At 40.4% G+C, this 18,273-nt stretch overlaps 1 protein-coding gene across 2 annotated transcripts in view; it reads left to right on the top strand.

Annotated features, from left to right (window-relative positions):
* The window catches only part of LOC125642526 (putative P2Y purinoceptor 10), a 30,729-nt gene extending 14,420 nt beyond the window's left edge, over positions 1–16,309 (top strand). The window contains exons 1-2 of one of the 2 annotated variants that reach the window (XM_048864065.2): positions 5,012–6,600; positions 14,624–16,309. In XM_048864065.2, coding sequence (XP_048720022.1) covers positions 14,677–15,777 — 1,101 coding nt within the window. In that variant the 5' untranslated portion in view covers positions 5,012–6,600; positions 14,624–14,676 and the 3' untranslated portion in view covers positions 15,778–16,309. Of the gene's footprint in view, positions 1–5,011; positions 6,601–14,623 lie in introns of those variants that run through there. The other variant, XM_075132443.1, reaches the window with a different exon arrangement.
* Positions 16,310–18,273: the final 1,964 nt, after the last annotated feature.

The raw sequence follows: 18,273 nt of genomic DNA, 5'->3' as shown, positions 1-18,273 counted from the left end.
TGGGGCCAGCACTCAGTCATATAGGCCAAAGACTGCAAAGGGCTACAAATTTGGTTTACTACCAACCTTAGCTGCATTTAAACTGTCTACACACAGTTTTTATACCAATTTAACTATTTCTATTAGGAAGTTGAATTTTCTACCAAAATAGTTAAATCGGTGCAACCCCTAGTGTGGATTTCCTTTTAACTGGTATTGCTTATTGCCTTTCTTTTGCAGGACTAGCAACAGGGCCATCATATCAGAGAAATTCTGGAGTGGGGTGAGAGTTGTGTCAGCATATAGAATGTTATATGTGGTTATGTTATAAGCTGCAAAGTCTTTGAGTGGGGAGCAGGAAGTGGAGCATATAGCCCTATGGAAAGTCTGACAATGGAGGAGAAGGTGTTCCTCTCCCTTCTACTCCCCCGCGCCACAGGAAATGACACCCCTGAATAGCAGAACTAGTATCAGCACTTTTATATGGCTATAGACCCCAGCGGGGGTTATGTTATTTTAACTACAGCAGTATTGTTAAAGCAGTGGAGTTTTTGTGTGAAGACAAGGCCTCAGCAGTGAAAGGGTCCGTATTTGGAGTGACAATCTGTGAAGATCAGAATCTGTGATTTTAAAAAATGTATTAACATTGCTTCAAATAAAGTGGAGATTGCTAAACTATAGAAAAACAAAGTTACAGGCTGATCTCTCGAGGGAGAACGTCTGCTTTTATTTGCTCTGCAGAGAATTTTGATGACTTCTCTTAATGTTACAATTTCTGTGGCAGCAAATAAAATTGCCCATTCTTATTCTTGCCCTGTTGTCCAAAGGCCCTTTTTGAGTGCCAGAAGGAGAACTGAAGAAGAAGCTTCTTGTCTGTGAGACTTGAGATCTCTTGCCATTTTTTTTCACCATGGTCTTAGAGCAGCCATTCCAGTAATAGCTTCTGACATGTTGTCTCTTCTTTTTCACTTGCTTTTTATAGGTCTTCAGGTGAAAAGTGTATTTTCTTAAAAAGTTTCCTCAACACTGGTAAACTGATGTGCTCTCTGACCTGATTCCTGTGGGTTATGGGCCTACATTGCTCTAAAGGCTAACAGCTCGGTAGCCGTTGCAAGGGATAATCTCCCCTTCCACTGTGACCGCACTCCCAGTGCACCAGCCTCTTCTCAAAGCCGCTGCTCCTCTCTCTCTGCCTGCCTCACTCCCTGGCTTGCATAATGGACCTGAAAGAGATCATATATTGACTCTATATAGACTAAAGTAAAAGTGACTCCTGTCATATATCACAGTCCACACCAGTATTTGAATATGACATGAGACTTATGTCTTTCCCCATGGGAAAACACCTGACTTCTCTCCCCTCCCACTTCTGGAAAGTCCCATCTACAGATTTGCACTGATTTCCTTTTGCTCTGAAATTTGAAAGTAAAAATCAGGAGTTAAAAGGTTTTTATTCGGTTTAGACTTAAAACATTAAACAGTATCCCCAACTCATTTGCTCCTTAGGCCCAGGCCTCATGACCCTTTTGGTTAGTATGGCTCACACTTCAAGGGGTACAGCATTTCCACTGCCTACTTGGTTGAGAGATGGTGGTTCACGAATGGAAATGGTAATCACATGATCTAGAACCACACGTCCCATGGGTGAGACCTTGTGGGTTGCATCAGTAGGTTTACTTGTCAGTTCCTCCACTCCTTTTATAGTAAGTTTGCTTCATATGCAATCTGAAAATTGCTTTCATAGTCAGTTTCCTGGTACCAAGCTAGGATTATAGTATTGTGACAGTAGAAAGCATTCCAGGGAATCTGCCATGTTCCATTCTGTGAGGATTCCTTTCATGGACTGTCTACATCCTTGCTCCTGGGCTCCCCAGTGAGTGCATGGCAATTAAGATGGCTTTGTGTTTCCTCAAGAAATACACCAAAAAAACAAAACAAATGACCCTCCCCCAAAATCAACTAGCTTTCATCAGTGACTCCTCAGAAAACCAGAGATGGGCCCACTCCAAAATCCTGGGTCTGATCAGATCTAAACTTTGGGTAGTTGAAATCTGGAACTTTTCACCTTCACCCCACTGCTAGAGAAAACTTAATGTAGAGTCCGGGTTGAAGAACTGGCCACTATCCAAGTAATGTAACAAGTTCTCTGAATTGCTCACATAGATAAAAAATATATCACATATCACCAGGGCTATCAAAGGGTGTGGAAGGTCAGCAACAGCAATGCAATAAGACACTCCTTCACTGGTGAATGCTTGTTGGATGAAAAAATGTCCAATAGGAACAGGTAATGATCTGTGTTATGTAGGGTGACCAGATGAAACGGACAAAATATCGGAACACATGGGGGAAGCAACAACAACAAAAAGCGGCTGGAGCCGAGTTGTCAAAGCAAAAAAAACAACGAAAAACCACTGGAGAGGCCAAAGCCGCAATATTGGGATGCCGGACAAAGAACTAAAAATTGTGACAGTCCCGATTTTATTGGGATGTCTGGTCACCCAAGTGTTATGTATACGGACATTTTGATTATTAGCACGAGTTGCTTGATCTATTGATTTCTTAAGAATTTCCAATTAAAACTCTGAGGTTTGGTAGTTTCTTGTCCCAAGATCAGACCCAGTATTCTGAGCATTTCTGTTCGGCTGGAAACCCTGATGTGCACGGTTACAACACTCATGCTTAAGAAAAACCTTCTGTATTTATAATATTTTATTAACACAGTTAGTAAAGTTACAAACACTCCAACCCAGCAAGGTAGATAGACATAACACAGAATGTGTGTCTGAGCATCCATATGCTCACACCATTGCTTGAAAAAAGACCCGAAGTGTTAGTCAGCGTCAGCATCACCAGTGGCTGTCATCCTGGCATCTTCCAAGAGTTACCTTTCCCCAATGCATACAGGCCGGAATACAACTTTTATAATGTGTTGTGCTGATGCCACTGTGCCTAATGCATAGTCAGTAGGAGTTGTACCCTTTTTCCTTATTTGTACTTCCTTACTATATTAATGTTGGGGTGCCCTTCTCCCATAGGTTATGAGTCCATTTGCCTCAAGCTTATTAGCATATACATCATTAGTTACCGGCATTCTTGTGGTCAGACATCTGTTGATGTTCCTAAAATAAAATATCACAAACAGGTACAAACTAGTAAACTTGGGGTTACCTGTCAGCAGTTTAGTCACTCCAGCCTTCTATCTTGTGATATATTACAATCTATGGTTACTCCTGGTTAGCTGCTTATGCTAAGGCTTTTGGGGCCTTATGCCTTGTTTAGCTAAGCTATTGTCTTACATGCCTTGTAGGCTCATTACATTACTGCCTTAACTTATACCCATGCCTTACCTAGAAAATACCTACACCTAAAGGCTACTTATGAGAGGGCTTGTTCCTTGCAGGTTTGATACACGATCCCTCACCTGACGTGCCCTTTTATTTCAGTAGTACCTGGTGAAATACTACCAGTATTTCAGAGAACGTTGCAGTGTTGCCAACTGACAATTTTATTATGGATGTCACACTATTTGGTGTTTTTCTTCAAGTTGCTGCTACTGGAGTCAAGGGTTTTAGTGAGAATCTCAGCTTTATTTATTTTTTAAAATGCAAGTTTCTAGCTCTTATTGCAGAGAAAAACTCTGAAAATGTGCCCTGAGTGCACCCTACAAGCTCATCACCTATTAGGTAAATAAAAAGAACCCCATATTTAATTATTTATTAAAATCTCATGCTTTTTAAGATGATCTCATGATTTGTGGGGCCTGACTCGTGATTTGTGAATGCTTGAAGTTGGTAATTCTGCAGTCCCTGACCCAAAGTGTGTGCAAGTGTCAAAATCCAAAAGGTAAAGAATAACTTTGGCCATTACTCACTTTAAAACAAATCTAAGTCTAAATGAATGCCACTTCTGTAAACACTGTTTATATAATTTATGGTGAATTTCACCCCTTGTCAGAGGATCTATACAAGGCATATGCACCACTTGACTCATGAAAATCATAAAGTGGGCTCTAAGTAGTGCATGGGCTTCATGCCAGGACTTCCCCAGTGGTGAATTTCACTTGATGTGAGTAAAACCCCTTACTTCAGAAAAGTACAACTTTGTTTTACATACATCCTTCAGGTGCATCCTGTTTGATATGTAAAAATGTTCTCCGTTTAGAGAAATGTCGATATGTATTTGTCCTTCTGCCCACAGAATACCAGTTTATAGGCTCAAAAGGACATACATTTAATTTCACTGCCACTTTAAACTTCCTTGTACCTTCTGTCAGAGTTTATAAAAGCAGAGGTTATACCCTGTAAACCGTGCACTTGTGCAGAACTATACTTAAGCAAGGATAGTTAAGCAAAAACATATATACAGTTTATTCAGTCCATTAGAAGAGAAATAATTATACACTTTAATGGATGGCAATGGCTTTTTAAAATTAATATCTGTGGGCAAGATTGTCAACCTGTGTAACTTTGGTTGTCAGTGATGTCACATAATAGTGCATTCTGTGATGCTTTTAATGACCTAGAATGTGTGAAAAGTTTTCAGAGGGCAAAATAAACTAAGAGGTAAAATACAACTACAAGGGAAAAGCCCACATTTTAAAACTCTCTCAGTTCGACTGTGTTCCCACCCCTTTGGTTTTTGTGGACATTTTAGGGAATGAGTGCGCCATTTCTTTGCTGAAACAGCCACTTTGAAGCAAATACTGGAGAAGATGCACAGAAAACAAATTTTGAATTTGTAAACCTGATCACTGTTTTCCCAACACTGAGATTCAAAGCTTCCAGTCAGTGCAGGAAGCTCATGACTTTGCTGACTCTTATTCATATACAGATTTAATTGAAGTGATTAACAAGCAGGAATAATTCAGGACTCCATAGATCTGTCTATGAGTTTTAAAATATAAGCACTTAGGGCCGAACCATGGACCTGCACAAAGCTCTTGTCACCATAGAGCTTTTCCCTTGTGCAGGCTGCAGAAAGCAAGTTCACACTTGGGGCTGCCTCTTCTCCCACTTGGAGGTTTGGGCTAGTGGATCCATGTAGTTGCAAATGTACAGGCTACATTCCCACTTCATCTAGACAACTCTTCCCCCGACAGCTATTTTCTACTGCCCCAGAGAGATCCACCATGAAGCGTCGCTTCATGGGCCATGGAGGGCTGGACCTAATAATGCCTGTTCACTGTAGCTGTTACCTTCCCCTGCACAGAGGAATCATGGTGGAACCACTGCTTTAAGGATTTTGTGTGTTCAAATGCGTTGGGATCAGGATTTGCCCCACAGCAATTGCCAGAGGATTTAAGCAACAAATTATTGTAGATTATACCTTTCCCTCTTCTCCTTCCATCTTGGTACCCCAGTGTGCATCTGCTTGTTTTGAGTGACCCACCCAACAGGATATAGCAAGGGAAAGAATATATTTCAATTTAGTCAGCATCTATACTAAGAACTGGGAGCACTATGCCAGCTCTACAGTGCTGCCATGTTATCTCTGCAGATGCTGGGACATGATATGTGATGTACATTGTCATATCACAACATTCAGCAGGAAACAATGCAACTGATAGTAACTCATATTGCAATGTACACATGCCATTTTCTGACAACCCAGAAAGTAATATGTCATCACCTCTGCATGCAGTACCATGCTTAAGGAAAGGATATCTTATACACACATGGAAAAGGAATTGAATGAGGCAGAGAAGAGAAAGCTATATCTGGAATACATGACACTGGACATTACATGCCTGTATAAGATGAGAGTACTTTTAGAACATTCAAGCTATAACCATCATATATTTTGGATATGGAAGCTAAACCAAAATTTCACACCTTTCACTCATTTTGAAATACTTAGATCTATATAAAGAAAAGGAGTACTTGTGGAACTCCCCCTCCCCCCGCCGCTCTCCTGCTGGTAATAGCTCACCTTAAGTGATCACTCTGGTTACAGTGTGTATGGTAAACCCATTGTTTCATGTTCTCTACGTATATAAATCGCCCCACTGTATTTTCCACTGAATGCATCTGATGAAGTGAGCTGTAGCTCACGAAAGCTTATGCTCAAATAAATTTGTTAGTCTCTAAGGTGCCACAAGTCCTCCTTTTCTTTTTGCGAATACAGACTAACACGGCTGCTACTCTTAGATCTATATATTTTTCAGTTATATTTTAGTATTTGCTCACGAGCCAGATTTTTGTGTGTGCACAGTTTTAACAAACAGAAGGAGTCTACAATGACACAGGAAAAAGTAAAGTATAGCTCGACTGAGGGCATGCATAGAACATAGCAGAAACTCCAATTCTGTGCAAAATTAAAGCCTGAGTTGCATCAGAATAATATCATCTGAATTATTTTACTGTCAGGAGCTGAAAACACGTTAGATGGCTAAATGAAAAAAAATACAGGATTTCCTGTTATTCAGTCACTGCATCAGTCTGCAGATGTCAGTGGATTTCGGAGCACTAGGACAAGAGGGTGAAAATTCTCTCTCCGTCTGAGAAGTTTTTAAAAATATCTCTATCGTTGGAATCTACAGTAGTTAATAAAAACCATTTTGCTTTTTCTCTACCCTTCGCTGTGGATATTTCCTTCTTGAAGAATGGAAGTTAGAATGAGGTAAGATTTATTTTTGCTGCACATTTCCTTTTGTAAATCCAAGCCCTAACAATATTCAGCAATACCATCATATGCTTTTTTCAAGAGAAACTTCAAACAAATACTTGTACTGGTAGGCTGTCCTCAGCAGTCTTTGATAGATGAGCAATTTGTTGTTTTATTTCTGAGTGAGTGGGTAAGTAGAAAGCAATGCACTGTGATAGAAAGACTGTATGAGAAAACAGCTGAAATGTGTTCTACAGAAAATATTATGTTGATTGATAGGATATTACAACAGATCATTCAGTTCTGTTTCACATATTCTTTCAGTTGCATGTGTTAAAAAGCTAATGATAATTACTATTTAAACAAAAGCTGTAGAAAGTCTCATCTACTTAAATCAGAAACTCTAGAAAACTATTTTAAGTCATCAAGTGGATTTTTATTAAAAAGATGCATTTCCCCACCCCTGCCATATTTGACTATAATTCTAAAGATGAACCTTTGCCATAAAGTTCAAATTCAGGTTTGGAACTGAGTTTCCCCAAAGTTTGGGGTTGTTTGGATCTGGAATTAGGGCTACCCCTATATAATTCATAAACAAACAAATAATAATAAAAATGAAAAGACGACATTTTTACTGTCTCTTTGAATTTGGAAATTCTAAGCACAATACCACAGAAATGTAGGACTGGGTGGGGCACACAGTGAGTCAGAGTAATGATAATTCCGGCAATTTCCATTGATGCCTACTGTAATAAAGACCATTATAAGTACATAGCAGAAAGTTAGAGTGCTGATATATTAGTGCTTCTTTGCATTTATGTGTATTTTAATTATTGGCTTAACCTGCTAATTGAGCACATGGCTACTCTGTATAACCCATGTTGCTATCACCTTTACCTACATCCTCCCTCCCCATTCATTGTAATGATGCCATTTTTTGTTTCCAGTCTTCAGTTACCCTGTAAACCCTTCACAACAGGAACAGATTGTTAGTATGCATTTATATAGCATCTAGTATAATGGTACCTTGAACCTGCTTGAGACCTCTAGGCACTACTGCAATAACAATACCAAAATGGAAAATATATTTAAATGATTAAAAGCTACAACACATTAATATTTTTCCAAGGTCTTAGAAAATATTACTGGGTCATAACATCACTGTCTTTACCCAGGTGTAGATGAGGGCAGCACTCAGAAAGAGTCAAAGGGGCCAGAGACAGAAAGGCAAGAGAGAAAATTCACCAGAGGTTCACCTGTGAACACACACAAAATAAAAATCACTTATTTCAGGGAGTATTTTATTGAAGAGAACTGGATTTAATCCAAATTGACAGCAGCTTGTCAACAGGTTCTAGCTGCATTCATTCTATATGTGTGTTACAACTAATAGACTACAAAACAAAAAACCAAGTACAAGCCAGCCAGAGTAGCACATATGTTTTCCCCACGTTCGAGTCTGGTCAGCACAATCTCTTTGTTTCTTTTTTTAACGTCTTGAGGCCAAAAAAATCTCAGCTGCATTTAATTAGCTCCTGGCTGGTTCCTGAGCTGCCTCTAAGCCCTTGATGCAAATTTTCCCCCAAGCCCGATGTCATTGGTTAGCTTGGCAGGGCCTCCTTATGAGGACAACATGGAGGTCAGGTGTGTTAGGATTTGGGGGCCTCCCCAAGAAGCACCAAAAAGTCTGTACACCCTTTCACAGAAAGCCACACCCAAAATGATACTATAGGACATCATACTAGCCTCAAAGGAAGTGGGGCCTTCAAAAAGTGTAAAGTTAGATACGAATATCTGATTTCTCCGTGAACCACCTACCAATTTCCCCTCCATATCTTCCTCAGAAATACAGGGCCAAGGCTTCACAATTACTTGCCGTCAGGCAGAGAAATGGCTTCCCTGGATTCAAAAAGCAGTTTTTACCAGTACAAGGGTTTAATTAACATTAATTGAGTCTTCAGGCAGCCTTCATGCCTGGTGTGAGATGGAGTTAATTAGTTCATCAATATTGAACTCTGTCTTGGGAAGACCACTACCCAGAAAGACACTACATTTCATGTGTCCATCAGGGAGTTGGGGATGGTGGAGACTTTTAAAGAGGACAGTTGAGCCCTAGAGCTCAAGGGGCCTGATACTGACTTCACCTGCTGTAAATCAGAAGTAAAGTAATGATACGGTACTGACAGTAGCCAGGAAAAGGTGCTAGCAATTTATGACTGTTCACTTGTCTGTTTGGAATAAGGTTTAATTTAGTGTATTTATCAATTTTTAATGTAAAAAAAATATGCCCAATTACACATGTACCTAGTTAAAGATTGAAATACAGCCTCCCGTACAAAAAATGCAAAGTCAGCCCAAACACATTCTCAGGTGCGAGGTTGAGAAAAGAGATGGACATGCCAAGTCACTGAACATTGGCTCTGCTGGACAACTTGGAAAGTGAATTCCACAGTTAAGGGCCTCCACTGACTATGCCCTGATAGCAAGCCCTGTAGGGTTACATTTTGAGCGTTTGCTTGAGTGCCCTAGATCCTCCCTCTGGCCAGTGCCATACTGCTCGCTGTTCCAGACTCACTGCCTGCCCCACTCACCCTTCTTGGAAGTGAGCAGTCCTGAAAACAAGGAACAAGATGGATGTGGCTATAGAGGGGACTGGTGAGATAAGCCAGTAACCTTGGTGACAGCAAATACCTCAAGTGCTCTGAGACCATTAACAGCAACAGTCCCAAGCATAAGGGGTCACCTTCCTCATAGCTTTTGTGGGGTCACCACCCTCATAGCTACTGCCAGCACAGACCCCGTGGCAGGATCCGTGAGGAATAAAAGAAGTAGATGACCAATAGCCTAATGCAGACAAGCACATCAAGGACAGCTTAACCCATGCAGTCTCCACTGAGGAGCTTCAGCAGCAATTACTTTGTTCACTATCAGAACCATTCACATGAAGCTACACACAGCTTTTCCAAGGACATCTGTTCTGTATATTTTAAAATATACATTTTTGATTTTGAAAAACACAAGCACACTAGCCCACACTAACATCTACTTTGCCAAAGTTAATGGTCAAAACCTGACCTACTTTCCCCACATGAGCAAAGTTCATGTATATTTATCTACATGAGCATTTTTTTCTTTCAATCTTGAACATGCTTTAGTGCATTTTTGAAAGAATGCCAGGAGAGAAGAGTAAACTCTCGAAAATTGGAAAGTGGAATCAGTAGGAACTTCAAAAAATGATGACAAATACTTTGACAGTGTTTTTTGTTGTGAAAAGAAAAGGAGTACTTGTGGCACCTTAGAGACTAACCAATTTATTTGAGCATAAGCTTTCGTGAGCTACAGCTCACTTCATCAGATGCATGTGGTTGTTTATTAATACTGTAAGGCCCTGTTGTCATAGCTCCAGGCAACATGATATTGGCGCCCTTGTTAAGTATAGTCAGCATTACTTCCTCTTAACTACATTGGTCACCCTTAGAAACTTGCCAGTTTTGCTTCAGATAATGGTTACGTTCGCATTTGCAGTAATATCTAAATTTCCCTATGCTTATTTTAAGGAATCAGCAAAATTCTGCAGAGATTGGAGTAAAGTTACTCTGGGTTATATTCTCAGAAGTGCAAAGTACCCACAACTACAGCTGAAGATAATGGAAGCTGTGGATATTTAGAACCTCTGGAAAAAAAAAAATCAGGCCCTTAGTCACCCCAGGCGAAAAACTCTCCAGTATTTAAAGCTGAGCCCAGTATTCGGGGCAGAGATTAAAGATAATCTAAGCATGGCCCAAAAACCCTGAACAAATATTTTGCCCCAGTTTTTAATAAGAGTAATGAGAAGCTTAGGGGCAGCAGCAGGGTAGGTAATGGAAGGAAGGATATGGAAGTAGAAATTACCCCATCTATATGGAGTCAAACTCAAAAATCTTCATGGGACCAAATTGGAGGGTACAGATAATCTCCATCCAGGAATATTAAAGGAACTGGCACATGCAATTGCAAACCCAATAGAAAGGATTTTTAATAGATCTATAAACTCGGGGTCATACCCTATGACTGGAAAATTGCTAATAAAGTACCTATTTTTAAGAAAGTGAACAAAGAGATCCAAAAAACGACAGGCCCATTAATTTGACATCATTTGTATGCACAGGCTTGGAACAAATTTTGAAAGAGAAAGTATTTAAAGACAGAGTTAATTGATAATTGGAAAAAAATACAACATGGTTTTACAAAAGGTAGATCGTGCCAGACTAACTTGATTTTTTTTTTTGAGATGATAACGGATATTTTAGACAAAGAAAATGCAGTGGATCTAATCTACCTGGATTTCAGTAAGGCATTTCATACAGTTCCACATGGGAAATTATTAGTTTCATTGGAGAAGATGGGGATTAATATAAGAGCTGAAAGGTGGGTAAGGAGCTGGTTAAAGGGGAGTCTACAACGGGTCATATGAAAGATGAACTGTAATGCTGTTACTAGTGCAGTTCCTCAGGGATCAGTCTTGGGACCAATCTTATTTAACTTTTTCATTCATGACCTTGGCACAACAAGTAGGAGTGTGCTAATAAAATTTGCAGATGACAAAAAGTTGGGAGGTATTGCCAACGTGGAGGAGGACCAGAATATCATACAAGAAGATCTGGGCAACCTTGAAAACTGGAGTAATAGAAATGGGATGACATATAATAGTACAAAGTACAAGGGCACACATTTAGGGACTAACAGTAAATTTTTTTGCTGTAAACTGGGGATGTATCAGCTGGAAAAGACACAGGAGGAGAAAGACCTGGGCATATTGGTTGATCACAGGATGACTATCAACATGATACGGCTGTGAAAAAAAGAGCTAATACAATCCTAGGATATATCAGGCAAGGTATTTCCAGAAGAGATAAGGAAGTGTTATTGCCATTATACAAGACACTGGTGAGACCTCATCAGGAATACTGTCTCTCATGTTTAAGAAAGATTAATTCAAACTTGAACAGGTACAGAGAAGGGCTGTTAGGATAATCCAAGGAATGGAAACTCTACCTTCTGAGAGGCGACTCAGGCAGCTTGGCTTGTTTAGCCTAACCAAACAAAGGCTGAGAGAGAGATGATTGGTCTCTATAAATACATCAGAGAGATAAATACCAGGGAGGGAAAGAAGTTATTTAAGTTAAGCACCAATGTTGACACAAGAACAAATGGATATAAACCAGCCCTCAATAAGTTTAGGCATGAAATTAGACAAAGGTTTCCAATCATCAGAGGAGTGAAGTTCTGGAACAGCCTTCCAAGGGGAATGGTAGGGGCAAAAACCTGACCGAGCTTGATAAGTTTATGGAGCTGATGGTGTGATGGGACTGCCTACAATGGAGTGTGGCCCATCTGCAACTACTAATAGCAAAAATCCCTAATAGCTGGGGATGGGGCACTAGACGGGGAGGGCTCTGAGTTACTACAGAGAATTCTCTCCCAGGTGTCTGGTTGCTGGATCTTGCCCACATGCTCAGAGTGCAACTGATTGCTATATTTAGGGTTGGGAAGGAATTTCCCCCCGGCTCAGATTAGCAGAAACCCTGTTCTTTCCCCCCACGTTTCTCTGCAGCATGGGGCACGGGTCACTTGCTGGTTTAAACTAGCATGTAAATGATGGATTCTCTGAAATGAGAGGTCTTTAAATCTTGATATGAGGACTTCAGTAACTCAGCCAGAGGTTATGGGTCTATTCCATGAGTGGGTGGGCGAGGTTCTGTGGCTTGCAATGTGCATGAGGTCAGATTAGACGATCACAATGGTCCTTTCTGGCCTTAAAGTCTATGAGTCTGTGAGTAAAAGGTAAGGGCATCATACTGTAAACACTACTAAACGTAGGCTGGTATTGTCAGGAGGGCTCAGCACACACAACTGGGGCCAGAGTTCTCAGTTCCTATTTAGAAATCAAAATTTGTGGCTAGAACTTCAGAAGAGCTCAGCATGTGCATGGGGGGTGCTGAGCTCTTCTGAAAATCGTGCTCCTGGATCCAGAGCTCCTTTGAAAATTTCTCAGTGGGAGCTCCTGGGTCCAGAGCTCCTTTGAAAATTTGATCCCAACTATGGGTTCTGAGCTCTTGGAAATCTGACCAGGAGCTTTTTAGAAAATTCTAGCCAGGGGGCTTACAAGTGTGAGCAGTCTTATTGATAGCAAACTCATGTCTTCATTCATTACACATTGTCATCAATGCCAGTCTGATTTTCAAGCACTATGATAAAGATTTTGCAAGATCAGGCCCTGATTTCATGTCTACACTTACCTCCGGAGCAAGTGATCCAGCAGGGGTCGATTTATCGTGTCTAGTGAAGACGCGATAAATCAACTGCCAAGCGCTCTCCCGTGGACTCCAGTACTCCACCGGAGTGAGAGGCACAGGTGGAGTTGATGGGGGACTTTCAGCAGTCGACTTACCTCAGTGAAGACACTGAGGTAAGTAGATCTAAGTACGTCGACTTCAGCTACGTTATTCATGTAGCTGAAGTTGTGTAACTCAGATCGCTCCCCCCTTCCCTCCCCCACCAGTGTAGACCCAGGCCTTAGAGAGAAGCAAAAGAGACATTAACTCTGATCCAGCTGTGACACCTTGTGGTCAGTTTAAAAATTTTATTCACAGCATTTGGTGCTAGGGTGAAAATTACATGGTTTAATCTTAAATGATGATGTTAGCTGTGCGTCATTTTATAACCTGCTGCATGAGCAGTAATCCCTTTGCCTAAGAAAATGTTTCCCCAAAAAGGTACTCAGGAAGGGTGAAATTCATCACAGTAAAGAAGGCCTGCACAAGTACCTCTGCACCATTTAAGCCCTCAATGTTGGGCATATGTGGCACATAGAGATTTGTGCAGGTGCATATGGGTGAATGTCACCCAAATTGGGAGAACTTCTAGGGTAATTGAATAGAGATATTTTTCCCATCATGTCTGGAATGGTTAGATGTTATTTTCTGTTATTACAAAATAATGACTGCATTATGCTATGTGTGTAGTAATGCATTTCCAATACCGACATAGAAACTGACGCACATTTGGTTAGATATCAGTTTATATATCTAGTCCTAAATATGGAGCCAGAGCTCTGATGGATCTGTCTGCTCCTTTCCATCACAGACCTCCTCCACAGTCTGCTGTCTGCTAGCCTTGTCCCTTATTTAAGCTATTTATTGTGTTACTTATGGTAATCTAATACAAGACCTCTATGCCGGTTGTTAAAGATGCTCAGACAGTCTCAGTTAATTCAAAACTATATTTATTTAATCTCTTGTTGGAGACGTCTGTAGGTCTGCACGAGGGCACTGATTCGATAGGCATTTGAATACAGTGTGTAATGAATGAAGTCAAATGTTATGGAGAACCTAGAGATCTGAAGAGTAGCCTGGCAGCTGGCAACAAGCTGATTAATAGCGTCACTGTGGTATTAGGACACTGTCAGAGTAGGTTTACATTCTGGATGGAATTCCATAGGACTACCTCAAGTCAAGGCTGGGTGGATGATGAACTGGATCAGCACATCTAAGAGATGGCCCAGTTCTTTATCCTTCCTAGTCAACCAGCACAACTTTCTGATCAGTGCTGGCTGGCTATGGGACCCTGGCAGAGTTGGGTTTCTGGATAGCTTGTGTGTCTATACCCAAATCCCAGAAGACTTTGGGCTGCTGAATGACTGGAATTGATGAGTGAATAGGACCCAAGGTTGCAGATGTTCCAGAAACAGCTACTCATGTTGGGTTGGCTACAGAGTCATCCCATTGATAACTGTATTGGGAGCTTGTTCAAGTGACAAAATCTCTTTTATGGCCCTACTACTGGTGGTAAAAGCATCCTCTTTGCTTGTCATTTTAATCTCAGTTTCTGTAATGGAGTGAAAAACAAAGCTTTTCTTTACATTCCTTCCTTTTCAATAGGTATTTACTATGTGTAAGGTCTCATTTAAATGTATTTGTCTGAATTAGAAAATACAAACATCAATATTAATAAACACTGAACAGTTTTTGCCTTTACTGTCTTTGTTTTTACTCTACAGAAATCTTTCTTCCATCCCATCATCTCCTAAATGAATGTGCAGATACATTCAAGATGCCGAAAAACAGATCTTCAGGAAACTGCACCGATCCTCATATGGGATTTCAATCCTCCCTATACGCAACCACTTACACCATAATATTCATACCTGGTCTTCTGGCAAACAGTGTTGCATTATGGGTTTTATGTCGCTTCATCAGTAAGAAAAACAAAGCTGTTATTTTTATGATTAATTTGGCTGTAGCTGATCTTGCTCACGTTCTCTCGTTACCGCTACGAATATATTATTATATAAACCATATGTGGCCTTTTGGGAGTTTCCTATGCCAGTTATGTTTCTACCTGAAGTATCTCAACATGTACGCAAGCATTTGTTTCCTTACCTGCATAAGTATTCAAAGGTACCTTTTCCTCCTCCATCCATTCAAAGCAAAAGACTGGAAGTGTAGGTATGATGTCACCATTAGTGCTGTTGTGTGGATCATTGTTGGGGCTGCTTGCTCACCAGTTCCAATCCTGAGAAGTCCTACCTTATCCAACAATACAAACACCTGCTTTGCAGATCTTGAAGTGAAGCAAATGACTATGGGAGCTTCTATTACTTCGGTAACAATAGCTGAATTATTAGGGTTTGTGGTCCCCCTAGTTATTATTGCATATTGCACTTGGAAAATGAGACAATCTCTACAGGAATGTCAAGTGCCCTTGCAACAGAGAAGTGAGAAAGAGAAAGCTTTACGGATGATTCTGATGTGTGCAGCTGTATTCTTCATATGTTTTACACCATATCATATAAACTTTCCTTTATTTATGATGGTGAAACAGAATGTTATTACAAACTGCTCCATACGCAGAAGTACTCTTCATTTCCATCCAGTTTCTTTATGTCTTGCAAGTTTGAACTGTTGTCTGGATCCAATCCTCTACTACTTTATCACATCAGAGTTTCAGAACAAATTATTGCGATGTAGTGGCTTTGCCCTCAGGAGTTGTCTCATGGACAAAGAGAGTGACTCATCTTTCCAAGATAACAGCGATGATATTACAACACAAAAGCCCTTTTCACATTTTAAATTTCGGTCTCTTCCAAAACTCTGGTCAAATAAATACATGGAAACTCCTCCAACTGAACCAGAGGGGCTTTTACTACAATAAACCTTTTGAAACTCAAGACAGTTTGTTCTACATAGGTGCAGTCCAAAGCTCATATGGAGAGCACATGAAGCCCAGAAATATGTACTGAATAATGTCCCTGGCCATTATGTCCAAGGTATCCAGCACAGAAAGACATTTTAACTTTTTTTTTTTTAATGTCATTCATCCCAATCACTACAACCTCCCCATGCAAAATTCTCTCACACTTCTTGGGTCACCTGTTACATCCCATAATTTATCTTCCTTAAAAAGACACTCCTAGCAGCTGATCTATGTATTGAAATACCATTGACCATCACGCGAATTCCAGCCACTGAACAGTTACAAAACAGCTACAACCTACAGTCCCCCGCTCCTGCAGGCCATTTCGACCTTGACGCTGATGCAGCTATGAAAATGTACCTCATGGTTATGTCTCTGCTTTTAGACAATCCTTGCCCTAAAGAACTCTTACCCAAGGTACATTTAGAATATCTGGTATATCTGTGAATACATTTTTAAATCATTAAATTAATGTTTTCTATTGAAAATAGTAGCATGGTTTGCGTCTTGATTAACACAATTGTTTCCATGTATTCCGACAGAAATGGAATAATTTCTGATAAGATAAAATGTTTGACATTCTTGAAAATCCTATTAATGTTCTGGGTTGTTGGGAAGGTTTCCATTTTTGCTTGAATTAATAGCAAAAATACAACCTTCCAAATGACAATTTATTCAGGAACAAGAGTGAATTAAACTTCAACTTAAACACTAAGTCCAAAAAATTCTAAGCTGCAGAAGCTCTAGAAAATTATAGATACTAGGCTGCACTTGTTCAGCAGAGAGGTCAGTTTATTGAGAAATTTAAAAAAAAATGCTTTCAAGCAACTCTGCTCTTCAGAAGGATTCACCATGAACTACTCAAGCCTTGTCTAGACTAGGGAAAAAAGATTGTTTTTTTAACCCCCACTGAGTTAGCTCATTTAAGATAGTTAAGTCCATTAAAAGCCCCAGTTAATGTCACTGTAGGCACAGCTTAAAACCTTTAGCTCAGTTTTGGCAAGCTATGTCTTAGGCTATGTTTTCCCTGGAAAAATGTGTGCCTTTATGTCAAGATAGCTCTATCAATGTAAAATGCTAGTGGAGACAACACACAGGTAGTTTTTACCTCAGTGTAGCTAGTTGAGGTCAACCCCAGGTAGAGGGCATAGTATTGAACCTCAGCTACCTACACTGAGGTAAAAATCACCCGTTCATTGTCTCTGCTAGGATTTTACATTAAGGTTGCAAACTCAAGTCAGTTACCTCCGTGTAAAAACATACCTCTTTTAGTGATGAAGACAGCCTTAGAGTCCTGCTTAGACTATAATTTAATCTGCTAAAAATCAAGCTAAAGATGTCTACATGGGTTAAGTGGGGGTTTCAGTTGAGTTGAATTAGCTCAACTGAGTACACTCCATTGAAAAAAGCACCTTTTTTGTCGTCTAGACAAGGCCTTGGACACTCCATAGCCTCTTCTGTTCAGAATTGTAGCTGTGGTGGCCCATAGGACTTCTGGGGAATGGCAGATGCTGAGATGGTTATTTACTAGATGAACATTAAAGGACAGATTATGTGTGCAAAGGGGAATAAGGAAGAGGGACCACAGAGCCTTCTCCATAACTTGTTTACCCTTCTAGAGACCAGGTGCAGTTGCAATGGGGAGCTGTACGAACCAGCATTGCCAACTCTCATGATTTTATCGCAAGTCTAATGAGATTTGACATTTTACTTAAAGCCCTAGCTCTTGAAGTCATGTTAAAACACTGAGATTCTCTTGTAAATAAGTTTCCAGCCCATGTAGTTTCAGAGAAAAGCTTTAAAATATGATCTGTGTGCATGCTAAAGGCTCAGAAACCAAGAGGCACATGAAGAGAACACAAAATGTGTTATTTTAAAAATATAGCATGAGTCTTAAACCAATCTCATGGTTTTGGGGCCTAATTGATGATTTTTTTGAACATTTGTCTTTGGCACTACTGAGCAATGTTCCCAGCTAGCATTGCCAATGGTGCAAACAGAAACACAGTGAGAGTGTATCCATAGTCATGGCAGAGGGCCCTGAATGAGGAGACGGAACAAGCTTGTATCTGTTTAAAGAGTGGTGCGCACTAGATTGCATAGGCCAGCCCTATAGTATAGAGAAGTAGAGCCCAGCAGAGAGGCTGGATCCTGGTTCTATATTTTACAGGGCTGATGCTGTGAACTGCTCAATATCTCCTGTAGGGGCAGAATCCCTCACCACACAATGCAATGGGAATTGAAGGTAGATAGCTCCTCTTGAGGCACTCAGTAAATGTCAGCACAACCCTGGGCTGAATCTAATTCAGATACAGCACTAGTAAACAAAAAAGAAGGGATCGCCCCAGGGTGCAGCCTGGGACTGTGGGACCACTGTGCCCCCTTAACTTTCTCCAGCCTGGGCTGTCTCTCACAATGCCTTGCTAGTGACCAGGCGCTGTGATCACTCAGCAC

Source organism: Caretta caretta, chromosome 9, assembly GCF_965140235.1.
Source record: "Caretta caretta isolate rCarCar2 chromosome 9, rCarCar1.hap1, whole genome shotgun sequence".
Taxonomy (NCBI): Eukaryota; Metazoa; Chordata; order Testudines; family Cheloniidae; genus Caretta; species Caretta caretta.
Note: the sequence above shows the minus strand (reverse complement) of the source record. Positions and strands in the feature narration are given on the sequence as shown.